Source organism: Ostrea edulis, chromosome 5 (genome assembly GCF_947568905.1).
Source record: "Ostrea edulis chromosome 5, xbOstEdul1.1, whole genome shotgun sequence".
Lineage (NCBI taxonomy): Eukaryota > Metazoa > Mollusca > Bivalvia > Ostreida > Ostreidae > Ostrea > Ostrea edulis.
This window is the reverse complement of record NC_079168.1, coordinates 70,990,385-71,003,417: the sequence shown is the minus strand read 5'-3', so window position 1 is coordinate 71,003,417 and position 13,033 is coordinate 70,990,385. Positions and strand designations below refer to the sequence as shown.

At 35.7% G+C, this 13,033-nt stretch overlaps 1 protein-coding gene across 3 annotated transcripts; it reads right to left on the bottom strand.

The window, feature by feature from the left end:
• Positions 1-171: 171 nt before the first annotated feature.
• LOC125652915 (uncharacterized) lies at positions 172-5,491 on the bottom strand. 3 transcript variants are annotated; one of them, XM_048882395.2, is made up of 2 exons: positions 5,345-5,491; positions 172-3,286 (listed from the first exon to the last, which is right to left on the bottom strand). In XM_048882395.2, the coding sequence occupies exon 2, from the start codon at positions 3,251-3,253 to the stop codon at positions 2,369-2,371; it is 885 nt and encodes a 294-aa protein (XP_048738352.2). In that variant the 5' UTR covers positions 3,254-3,286; positions 5,345-5,491; the 3' UTR covers positions 172-2,368. The 3 variants fall into 3 exon arrangements, with proteins under 3 accessions (XP_048738352.2, XP_056021372.1, XP_048738351.2); XM_056165397.1 differs by having other exon boundaries at positions 5,301-5,490; XM_048882394.2 differs by lacking the exon at positions 5,345-5,491 and adding an exon at positions 5,237-5,283.
• Between the last annotated feature and the right edge of the window lie 7,542 nt (positions 5,492-13,033).

Below are 13,033 nucleotides of genomic sequence, written 5' to 3'. Positions count from 1 at the left end.
TTAGATATTAATACTACATTATATACATTCATCACTGAGTTTGACATTCATCACTGTGAGTTTGATAATCATCACTGTGAGTTTGACATTCATCACTGTGAGTTTGACATTCATCACTGTGAGTTTGGTGACTAAAACTACACATTCCAACGCCACTGATCACAAGTTACCGACAGGTTTACACAGTATGTTTATTTGCATTATATACATTATAGACCAGATTCCATGTGTTTGGAAATTTTGAAATAATTAAAAAACTCTTTAGCATATACACTTAAAAACACACACACACACGCACACACACACACACTCTCTCTCTCTCTCTTAATATTTCATGCAACAAATTCCAAAATATTTAGACTTGTTTTAAGGTATACACATTCCATTATATATACTTATCATTTCATACTACATATAACAAGAGGCCCACAGGCCTTATCGGTCACCTGAGTACTAGTTAAAGGTATTACTTTCAAGGGCTAAGGAATCTAGAAATAAAAATTTCTGCTCTGAATATCTAAGCTAAATTCTAATATTCAGCAACAGTATAAAACAACATGCGCTCTTAAAACTCCAAAGCCCTCAAAAGTACAATACTGATGAAAGTCTTTACATAATATGATATATGTATTAACATTAAACAATATGACTAATTGGGACCCATCTTAAGAGTCAAAACAATGGGTTGTGAAATTCATCATTTTTGTACATCTGTTTCTGCTATTCCTAGATATGCATTTAGATTTTATATTATCAGCAAACTTAAAGAAGTCCTTCAAATTATTATGATGATTTTGACACCACCCTGAAACCAAACCCTTACTCCCTAGGATCATGAGTTACAATTATGGTAAAGGACTACCTACTCCTTCTAAATAATTTATTATCCATTTAGTTTCATTTTAATATCAATAACACTAAAGAAGATGTTATTTAAGTGTTTTATACATAAATACTACATGTATAGACTAAGTTTGGCCCCACCCTGGGATCAGAATCCCTACCCCAGGGATCATGAAAATTACAGTTTTGGTAGAGGCCTTCCTGCTCTACATCGCTATGCATTTAGTTTTTCTTACACGTGTGCAGTTCTTGAGAAGATTTTTGAAAATTGGTCAATTTGAGGCAGTTTTTGCCCCTCCCCTAAGGCCCCAGGAATCCTGAAATTAACTATTTATGTCCCCCTTGTTCCAAAGATGCTTCATACCAAATATGAAAAGAATTGAAATGATAGTTATCAAGAAGTTAAACCTATTGTTCACACATTTAATAACTGACCATTTTGGCCCCACCCTGATACCAAAACCCCTACCCCTGGGATCATCAAATTTACAATTTTGTTAAAGGACTACCTGCTCTTTCTAAATATTTATTTAGTTTCAATATAGTATCAAAAGCAGTAAAGAAGATGTTATTTAAGTGTTTTACACATAAACACTATATACCAAGTTTGACCCCGCCCTGGGGTCAGAACCCCTACCCCGGGGATCATGAAATTTACAATTTTGGTATAGGCCTTCCTGCTCTAAGAGTTTAGAAAATTGGTCAATTTTAGGCAGTTTTTGCCCCGCCCCTAAAACTGAAGACCTGTAATTTACAATTTATGTCTCCCTTGTCCCAAAGATGCTTCATACCAAATTTGAAAAGAATTGGACTAGTAGTTATCAAGAAGAAGTTAAAAATGTTCAGTTGTTAACGCACGACGGACGACAACCGACTGCAATAGGTGCGAATTAAGTGCGAAGAAAAACTGGTTGTTAATGCCCATTATATATTGTATGATTTTACAACAGTGTATTTATTATAACAGCATTTTTATCTGCTCATACTTCCTTTTCAAAATACATATAATGCCTAAATAGTCATTTGTACAGTCCAATGCTATAAAAATAATGATATTGATATTAAAAAGAACACGTTCTCCGAAATTCGACAACAATATTCCTGAACTTTTTGTGAATGAAAAGGTGAAGACAACAGTGATCAATTTCACAATCCTATAATGAATACTAGAGAGTAGGGCAATCACGGACCCTTGGAAACACCACAGCTGGAATAGGGTGCTTAGGAGGAGTAAACATCCCCTGTTGACCGGTCACACCGGCTGTGAGCCCTTTATATATATTTCTCGTGTAAACGGAGTAATTCGCAGTCGAAATCAGTTTGTAAAGAATGACCTTTTGAAGGTATAATTTTAAAACCCATTCCCATACATTTTTTTTTCCACCAGTGAAATGAAAGTCACCTGTGACAGAAGTTGTATTGAAGTTTTTTTTAAAACTTATTTGATGGCATCTTTGATTTTCACGAGAACTTGTGGAATATTGCAGTCGAATTTAGCGGATTTATTCGATGCCGTGTTCAAATTTTATGATAAAAAAGACTCATCACAGTAACCTAGTTTACTCATTAACTGTCCCCACTGTGTCACATAGTCATGTGGATGAACCTTAAGGTGAGCCGTGTGTACAGACTTCTTCCAAGAAAGGGAGATGACGTCCCAGTCTGAAGAGTCCGTCTGCCATTTTGTCAGCATCCTCTTCATGTAAACAGGATCACACATTGGATCGTTTTCCGAATAAATTACCAAAGTTGGAACTTTAACCGGACAGTTCCAAAAGTGATCAATCATCCCATCATAAATTTCTGTCGTCTGTTTCTTTGTGAATTTATGAAAAGTGTCCATGGTCGCCGTTAATGGCTTCCTTAAAACGCGGGGCAGAGAGAGAGCTTCACCAATACCGGTCGACATATGACCATAACTTCCGGCGACAACGCTGTCAAATATCTGAGCACGGATATTGTCTCTGAAAAATCCATACTCACCATCTTGATTACTAGCTTGCATTGAACACGTAGTAAAATTGTAAGCACCAACGGAAAAAGCGTGGACAATGTACTGCTCCTCTTTTGAGTTCCTTTCGTTTTTCAGGTACGTCAATAACTCCTTAGATAATTTGGCCGACTCTGGTGGCCATAAAAAATGATGCAGTTGTCCATGAATGGTCAAAACATTCAATCCAAGTTCATGATATAACATGCAGTACTTGTCAAGGGCTTTGGGATTTGGATATAACCATTCAAAGAGCAAGACGAGGTCATGTGATTTCCTTGGCGAAGGTTGAACGGTTCGTAATATTAGATGTTTACTTCGGCGTTTTTGAATTACTTGAGGTGTCGGCTTGTTGGGAACTGTATGCTGAAGTCGGCAATTAATCAGTGAAATGCGCTGCACTTTTCGAAATAGGATCATGCTTATTTTCAATCAAGTTCTGGTTGTATGTACCTGTAAAAGATTTCACAATTTGGTAAGGGTCGTCGACTGACGACGAGCACGAACTAAACGTACAATATGTACACGCTATCTGGGCATAAGATGCGTTCTTCAAAACAAAATTATTTTAAAAAAATTCTGATAAGATTGGAAAAAATTTGCCATCATCCCATGTGTTATATAATTGTCGTTGAACATAACCAAATGACCATAGTTTCATGAAATTTATATATAACATGAAGGGCTCAAATCATCACCAATTCATAATTCTAAATGTATGGTTTTGCACTGTATGCATTGGCACCTAAAATCTATTCTACTTACAGGCTATACTGATATTTTTATTTGCACATATTTCTCATGATATAATGAAAGGAGACGTATCAAGGTCATGGAATGATCTAATCGTAAAATACTAATGTAAAACACATCTAATGTTATACTCAGTTAAATGTAATGTGAAGCAGTAAACTTAATCAAGAATTACAGCTATATTCAGTTGTTTGATATTTAATGATGAGTGTTCCAATAACGACGACGTCCGCAATACTTCCATTGGCATTATATCCCCCATAAAAATAACCTTGTCACTTATTCCCCATATCTATATTTTTCATTCAAGATTTCTTTTTTTTCATATACACACAACAGCTATGGTAAGGTAGGTAGGTAAGTATCATATGTAAAACTTGTACGGTACCAATTTTGATGCACCAGATGCGCATTTTGACAAATAATGTCTCTTCAGTGATGCTCAAGCCGAAATTTTGGAAATTCGAAATGACAAAAAACTTCTAAGAGCTAAAAGGAAAACTAGAGTGCCAAAAAAAACTGGAGCCAAATTCGTCCAAGGATCAGGGGCGCGTTTTACAAAAGAACTTACGACTTACGACAAAACTTTACATATTGGAATTTTCAGGTCTATTGTTTGTTTGCACTCCAACTGCAAAATATTTTTTTAAATGTTGAAAATTAAGCATCAGAAAAGTTTGACTTCCTTCACTAAAGTGATAACTGTGTAATCCAATTTAAGACTTGCGACTTTGCCGTAAGTTGTTTTGTAAAACGGGCCCCAGAGCTATGCAAGAGGGAGATATGATGCTTAATTTTGAAATGAATTACTAAATTTTATCCCAGCAATTAACAGGTGCAGTCCAAAGACTATTTCTACCTACGTAGCTATTAATAGCTACATAGGTATTTAACCCTACTTAAAGTAGCTACTTCTACCTACGTTTACCTGTTTTTGAAAATATAAATAAATAATAATTAAAGTGCATCTTTTAAACAGGTCAGTCGTTTCATGTATCATGTTGTGTACGTGCACGGCAAAATTCAGAGTGTAAATTTGAATACTTTACGAGGGTGGAGAATGCAGGGGAGATGCATGAAAATTCGCCTCAAAACCTATAATGTAAAACTGCATGAAGGTATACTTTAAAATTAATACAGATTTGTTAGACATTCTACACTTTTTCTCACGTAGCTTTGATCCTAAACTCCCAGAAAATGGAACTGGGTGATGTTATTGATGCAAATTTGAAAAGTTAGAAAGTAATAATTTTTGTCCAATGTTTTTGTGATATTCATCGTCAGTGTAAGTGAATCAAGAAATTTGGTACACGCCATATTGCGCCGTTCCTGCGTTTGGCCACGAAATGCAAGTAAAGGAAAAAGTAGGTAAAAATAGCTACCTGGAGTAGGTTTAAATACCTACGTAGCTATAAGTACCTACGTAGGTAGAAATAGTCTTTGGACTGGACCTGATTAAATATACACCCGTTTTTTCAAGCTAATACCGAAGTACTTAGCTACTGGGCTGTAGAGACCCTCGCGGACTCTTCATTCAACCCCCTTCCCACGGTTTAGGATGGGAAGATATTTATGCTTGAAAATAATTTCTTCTCACTTAAAAAAAACCCAAACAAACAAACAAAAAACAAAAACAACAATGCTACGTGCCTGGTAGCTAAAACGTAACGAATTGTTGTTCACAAAACACTCCTTTCTTTAAGAATTAACTTACCAATAACATTGAAGCTAAGAAATTATCACACCACCTCAATCTACCACAGATCTTCTAGTCTCCTGACCTCCGAGGTAATTCGGACAACCAGGGAGAAAATGAAAGTAAGCAAGAGACAAGTTGTCCATAGAATGATTCGATAATATTGAGATCTATGAATTTTTGGGCGTATCTAAAAAAAAAATAAAAAATTGATGGTAACGTCCCGCTCGAGCAATTTTCACTCATTTTGAGACGTCATCGTTGCCGGTGAAAGGCTGAAAAGTCTAGGTTTACATGTATTCTCGGTGCTTACGGCTTTTGAGCAGGGAGGGATCTTAATCGTGCCACACCTGCTGTGATACAGGACCTTGTTTTTTGCGGTCTCATCCGAAGGACAATTTTTTATCTCTTCAAGTTACAGATTTAATACAAATCCTAAAATTAAAAAATTATATATGGGAAATTGTTCCATTATCCTTTTACCGAACCAGTAATTACTTGTTTGGGTAAGACATCTTATCTTTACAAAAAGGGGGTTGAGTAATTTCACATCAAATTTTAACCTAAAAAATCACACCCTGTGGGGTTGAATACACTAATCTACTTTTAAAGTCATTAAAACAAATTTTGGATAGATGTGGTCAAGACTTGGATTGAATTACAGAACACTTGTACAAAGACTGATGTTACTGCAGATTCACCTTTGTTTTACAACCCCATTAGTCAGAAAATGTAGTTTAATAATTATTTATTCGACAATAACATCAGGCACATTAATGATATTATTGAGGAAGATGGTAGGTCTACTTTTGTTTTAGTTATGAGACTTTTAATGCTACTTATCCAAATGTGAAAATTAATTTCTTGGAATATGCAAGTATTATCCATGCTTTTTTGAATTTTTAAACAAAAACTTTTCAGTGACTGCAGGTACAATAAGATGGAGTCAGCTTTAAGATATGGGTAACAGAAAATGGAAAATTTTCAACACACTACCTTTCAAAATAACTAAAAACCGCAAATTCCAATGGTTTAAACAACAAATAAATTTTTATTCAAAATTTAAAAAAATAAATTGTAAGATGTGTACGTTTAGTCACAGAGAGGAAGAGAAAACATATACTGTGGGAATGTTATTAAGTTCAAGCATTCCTAGATGAGTTTCAACTTTACATAGAAGATAAAACTTTCAATTATTTTTTCCAAAAATATTTTATTATAATATTAGGTATTCCTGGTAGAAAATTGTGTATACAAAATATTCTTACCATTTGGTTGAAATACTATATTTATACAGCAAGATGTGCTGAGAAATCATTGAGCATTCGTTTTGCAATATCCTACTTAAAACTCTTATGAAAGCAAAAATTCATATTTTACAAAAATGGTGATAACGAAATATTTGATACCCATTGAAACAGAGGGTACATGATCTCTCTCTCTCTCTCTCTCTCTCTCTCTCTCTCTCTCTCATAAAAACATGTCTGTATCCATGCCTGATCATTGGTATGCATATTGAACATATATTATGATATATACAGATTGTTTACAAAAATAGAAAACATTAAAAAACCCCACTAATTACTCAAAATTAATAAAGGTGAAGATAGCAAACAGTATTCAATCTCATAACTCCTATACGCAATACAAAATAGGGAGTTGGGCAAACACGGACCCCTGGATAATATGATTATTTCAAACACGGACCCCTGGATAATATGATTATTTCAAACACTATTGTTAAAATAAAACCAAATCAGCGTCATCATCGGAATCAGGTTACGTAAATAGAGAGTTGGATAAACACGGACTCCTGGATATACCAGAGGTGGGATAAGATGTCTAGGAGGATTAAGCATCCCCTGTTGACCGGTCACACCCGCCGTGAGCCCTATATCTCGATCGGGTAAACAGAGTTATCCGTAGTCAAAATCAGTGTGCCAAGAACGGCTTAACAATCAGTATGAAACACGTCAGACAGCATTTGACTCAATGATAGGTTGTATGGCCAAACTAAATCGTTATAACGACCATAAAATTTGCGAAATGCTGACTTTAAACGAGACTGTTGGAACCTCTGTACCATCAACTTGTTTGTCAGTAGCCTGCTTCGATTTAAAAACTTACCATAAGCAGAATAAGCTCTTGCGTATCGAATCAGTTGAGAGATATAAACACCATATGCAGGTGATAATGGAATATTGGTACATAAAAATGGGAAGTTGACGATGGAGAAGCTGAAAACATCCCGTTTGTCATACAATTGAGTTGTAAGTTTGCCGTTAATATCTACTTTCAATAAAATATCTAGTATGAAGCAGAAGTGGACGACTCTGTGGTGTCTTATTTTGAATTCACACGGATATGTCGAATCGACATATGAATGAAAATTATTATTGTTTAAAGATAAAACGTCGTTGATATATCTAAATGTCGAATTGAAGGCAACATGGGAATTCCAAAAGACTCTTGAAAGACCTGATGACCAAAGGCCACGAAGATATTGTCAATGTTTCCATTTTTGTTGAAGAAGCAACTTTCTATGATGTCAAAAAGTCTAGTCTTTAATCTATCGTGATGAATGGTCATGTAAAGTGTTATGTTGTAAATAGTGTGGATCTATGGTTGTGTAATACTTCCTGTCTACCCGAGGATCCGAGCTTTGAAATACTCGTGCACGGGTTTTACTAGGAAAAGTCCCTTTGAAGCAGTATGGCTATGTTAGATTTTAACTGTGTCTGTGACTGACTTTATTTGTCTCACTAATCTGTTGTGCAGTTTGATCTTGAGGACAGAAAGTCACAGGACAAAAAGTCACGGACAAAATGACAAAAAGTCACAATAAGATATTTTATGAAAGTAGGACAAAATGTCACAGGACAAAGAGTCACAGTTTTATAAGAAAACAAGACAAAAAGTTACAGTGAGAAATATTATGAAAGTAGGACAAAAGTCACAGTTTATAAGAAAATATTGATTTTGATATATATTTGAAAACATATCTGTTCTTTTTGTAAAGTTTAAGAAACTACCCAGATAGCAAGCTAACATTGGGCCAACGTAATCAGTTACATTGGGCCAATGTTGGCAAATGATGTTGGCCCAATGTAATTTTGCTCATCGGCCCAATGTTGGCCCAACGAGTTGGGCCAACGTTGGCCCAATGTAATGCAAGTTTTCTCATGACATTGGTCCAACAATGAATCAACGTTGGCCCAATGTGTGTGACATTGGGCCATCGTTGGCCCAACGTCATAAGTAGCCCTGTGTTGTGTGCCTTTTTCGTATATTAGCCCAACATTGAATCAACATTGACCCAGTGTGTGTGATATTGGGCCATCATTGGCCCAACATCATACACAGGTTGGCTTAATGTTGTGTGCATTTTCTAATGATATTGGCCAATCACTGAAATAAAATTGGCCCAATGTTTGCCGAACATCATATACACATTTGGTTATTTGTTTTGTTTTTTCATTTAAGCAATAAAATATTGTATTCAAATTTTAGAAACGATTCCAATTTGCAGATGAATTAACTAATCTCATAATCCTCCTTCAATTACAATATAAGGTTGACCACTGTTAGAGCTCAGTAGAAAATCTATCAATTTTTTTTAAAATCTCCACCAGAGACATAAGGATTGTTCAACTTCTACACATTATCAAAACAAAATAAAAGACATCTAATGAATTTAATTTGTGTTAACAACTGGTCAAATGAAAATATGATTAAAACAATAAATGCATTCCAGTGTAAACATGTTAACTTTGTCTCTTTGTCTGATACATGTGCATACACTTTAATTCTTCCACAATTATGAATCACTGTCCTCTGTTGCATTCTGGGAGCTTTGGTTTCTCTCTTTTTCTTTTTTTCTTTCCTCTCTTTCTTTTCGACCTCCTTCACGGTTACATGCGTACCGGAACCACTCTTTGATAACATTGTTTATCTCATTGTGTGTTGCGTCTGCACATGATCGGTTTGCTCGAGCAGCTCCTTTCAATAAAAGTCAAAGTATTAACCTGTGGCTCTGCTTTGAAATCTGAAATATTTAACTGATTTGAGATAGATATACATGTATAATATACTTACATTTCTGTATACGTATGCCAGGACGTATTACTTTAATCTGAATTCACAATAAAAACGATTCCCCGGAATAAGTTTTCCTTTTTCAGTTGCCTTGTTTCACGTTATTCCTCAGTAAAACTCCGATATTAGCTAGAATGCTGGACGCGTAAAATAGATACAGGATTGACCATCCCAACATATCAGATATCAAGATTACCATGGAAACTGGCCAGTCTCAAGCTGTGAAAAACTCTGTCCTAATTGCTTGGTCAGTAAATGTGCTCTTATCTTAGAATCTGCTTCCTAAATCCAACACTTTAGAGCATTTATGCAATCTTTGCATGTGTTAAACCTTTCTCTTTTGAGTTCATTCTTTTGATATGCAAGGTCAATTTTCATCCCTGCACAAATGATAATTAAATGTATGTTAATTTTTTAATATGTTTTCTAAAAAAGAAATCAATTATGTATGCATATATTTTACAAAAATTATAAATATTTCAAATCAATTATACATTCTATACGTAGCTTATTTTAATTAACTCATCATCCTCTTCTTCAAAACATACGAGTCATGCACATTTGTGTGTGCGTGTGTCATAAATATAGATATCAAAATCTATTTTTTAGTCGAATTTCATCACAATCTTACAATGTTGGCCCAATGTTGGGCCAATGTTGTATTCCCAACTAACCTCGGTACCAGTATGAAAGTGATAAGTTGACATTGGCCCAATGTTGGGCCAGCATTGTGTTGACAACATACTCCGGCAATTAATTAGTCACAATATTACAACGTTGGCCCAATGTTGGGCCAATGTTGTATTCCCGACTAACCCCGGCATCAGAGTATGAACGTGATATGTTGACATTGGTCCGATGTTGGGCCAACGTTGTTTAGCCAACGCCAACCATCGGCCAACGGTCCAACCATTAGCCAACGTTGGGCCAACGTAGTCATGCTATCTGGGTATATGATTATGCATTTGGGTACCATGTACCTGTAATTGTTAGCTTAAAAATATATATGGAGTCTCATTTGCTAAGCCAATCATTATTCCAAAAATGTAACTCATGCAGAGTAATAAAGGTAATTCAAAGATATGGTGTAAAACAACTTTTGGTAATCTATGGATATTACATAAATGGTGAAGTCAAGGAACAAGAAAACCATCATTTTATTCATGCACAAAATATTAAGATTGGTATGAATATCAGCGTTCTATATTTTATAAGAGAATGAATTTGTCTTTTTGTCTTTTCTAATCAAAAGTCATTTTTGTGACTTTTTTCCTGTGTCTTTTCATCCTATCTGATCAAAAATCATCATTGTGACTTTTTGTCCTGTGACTTTCCGTCCGTATACCGATTGTAGGACAAAAAAATCAGAGGACAAAAAGTCACGGACAAAATGACCGTGGACAAAAAGTCACGATTAGAAATTTTTGTGAAATTGGGACAAAATGTCACGGGACAAAAGGTCACAGTTAACCGGAAAATAAAAATAAACAAATCATTTTTATATAAATTTAAAAAAAAAATGTTCTTTTTGTAAAGTTTAAGAAAATATATGTGTAAAATGATATATTTTCTATGAGAAATTATTTAAAGTTTCAAATTGATTTTAAAAACAAAAAAACTCGTAAGTTGAATTTTCAAACATTTTTAATAAAATCGGGGGAGATAACTCGCATTTGTTTACGGTACAAAACCGATCAATTTTTTTAAAATAAATGTTACCGCGACGGAGACAGGTACATGTAACTGATAGTCATCCCGCGATGAGAACGCGGTTTACCTGAGTTACCTCTAGATTACCGCGTTAGATTTTTCCCATCGCGGGAAAGCGGTAAACAAGAGATCCGCGTGCCTATACTGTAGGTACGGTAACTCATTCATTCGACCCATTGACTGGAATATCAAATGTGTCTAACAGAAGAAGGAGAAAACCATCGCATTATTTTTGTAGTTTAGAATCAAGAAATTTTACCAGTAAAATAATTCCCAAACTTATAAAAGATAGTGGGGAGAGAATTCAAGATTAGTTTGAAATATTGGATGAAACAAAGCAATTTTATGACAATTTATATTCAATACCTAATCAGGAAATAAACATAGTTGACTTAAATTCTGAATTGAAGTATGAAGATATTCCCAAGTTATCCAGAGAGGAATCTATGCTTTTAGAAGGTAAAATTACATTGAAGGAGGCTTCTACAACACTAAGTAAAATGAAAGCAAATAAATCACCAGGTTCTGATGGGTTCTCAGCTGAGTTTTTAGGTTTTTTTTGGAAATACCTTGGTACATTTGTTGTAAGGTCTATCAACTATGCATATGATAATGGCACTCTGTCAATATCACAGAAACATGGAATTATTACACTTTTACCTGAAGGAGACAAACCAAGACACTATCTTAAAAACTGGCGTCCAATTACACTTCTGAACACTATATATAAAATAGCTTCTGGTACCTTTGCAAATAGATTGAAGATTTACTTGGATAAACTTATCAATCCTGATCAAACTGGCTTCATTTCTAATAGGTATATAGGAGAACATACTTGACTAATTTATAATATTATGCAGTATACTGAAGAAGAAGAAACCCCAGGTCTTTTACTACTTATTGACTTTGAGAAAGCCTTCGATACCCTCTCATGGAATTTTATACAAAAGACCTTAACTTATACTACTCAAAATTTGATAAGGATCACTAGGTTATATGTGTGTAATTTACCACTAACATAACAAAAAACATAAATTTGACTCAGAAACGTGTTTACTCAGGTTATGAATGAAAATTCACGAACGGCATGAACATTTATCAATACGGAATGCTTAAAATCTGATAACAACACAAAAAGGCATTTCATTACAAAATGTTAACAGCAAACCAGAGAAAGAATTACACAGTTTTGGGGGATAGTTCATCATTACACTTAGTCGATGAAGTGTCAATACCGGGTATGGCCTCCCCTTGCATCAATGACAGCTTGACAACGTCGAGCCATGTTGTCAATAAGCACCCGGATGTTTCCAATGGGAAGGTTGTTCCACTCTTCCACGAGGGCGTTTCCGAGCTCTGCCAAAGTCGTGGGTTGTGCTCTACGGCGTGAAAAGGCAACCTACAGCATGTTCCATACATGCTCAATCGGGTTCAAGTCCGGCGAGCGCGCTGACCAGTCCATACGGACAATTGTCTCCTGCTGAAGGTACTGCTCCACCACCCTGGCGCGATGAGGACGGGCGTTATCATCCATCAGGATGAACTCAGGGTCAACAGCACGTAAACATCGAGGATCTCATCCCGGTACCGCACCCCCGTCATTGTTCTTCTCTTCAGGACATGAAGATCTGTTCTTCCATCCCTGCTGATTCCACCCCAGACCATGATGGAACCACCACCATAACGGTCATGTTCACTGATGTTGGCATCATGGAAACGTTCACGTTGTCATCGCCACACTCGGTGCCTCCTGTCTGTAAAGTCCAAACAATACCTGGACTCATCGGTGAGCAGAACTTGGACCCAATCGTTCTGTGTCCAAGTGACATGATCTTCAGCCCAGTCCAATCGCTCCCACCGGTGTCGAACAGTCAGAGGGACTCGAACACATGCCCTTCTCCAGTTGAGACCTGCATTGTAAAGCCGATTCCGTATTGTCTGAGTGG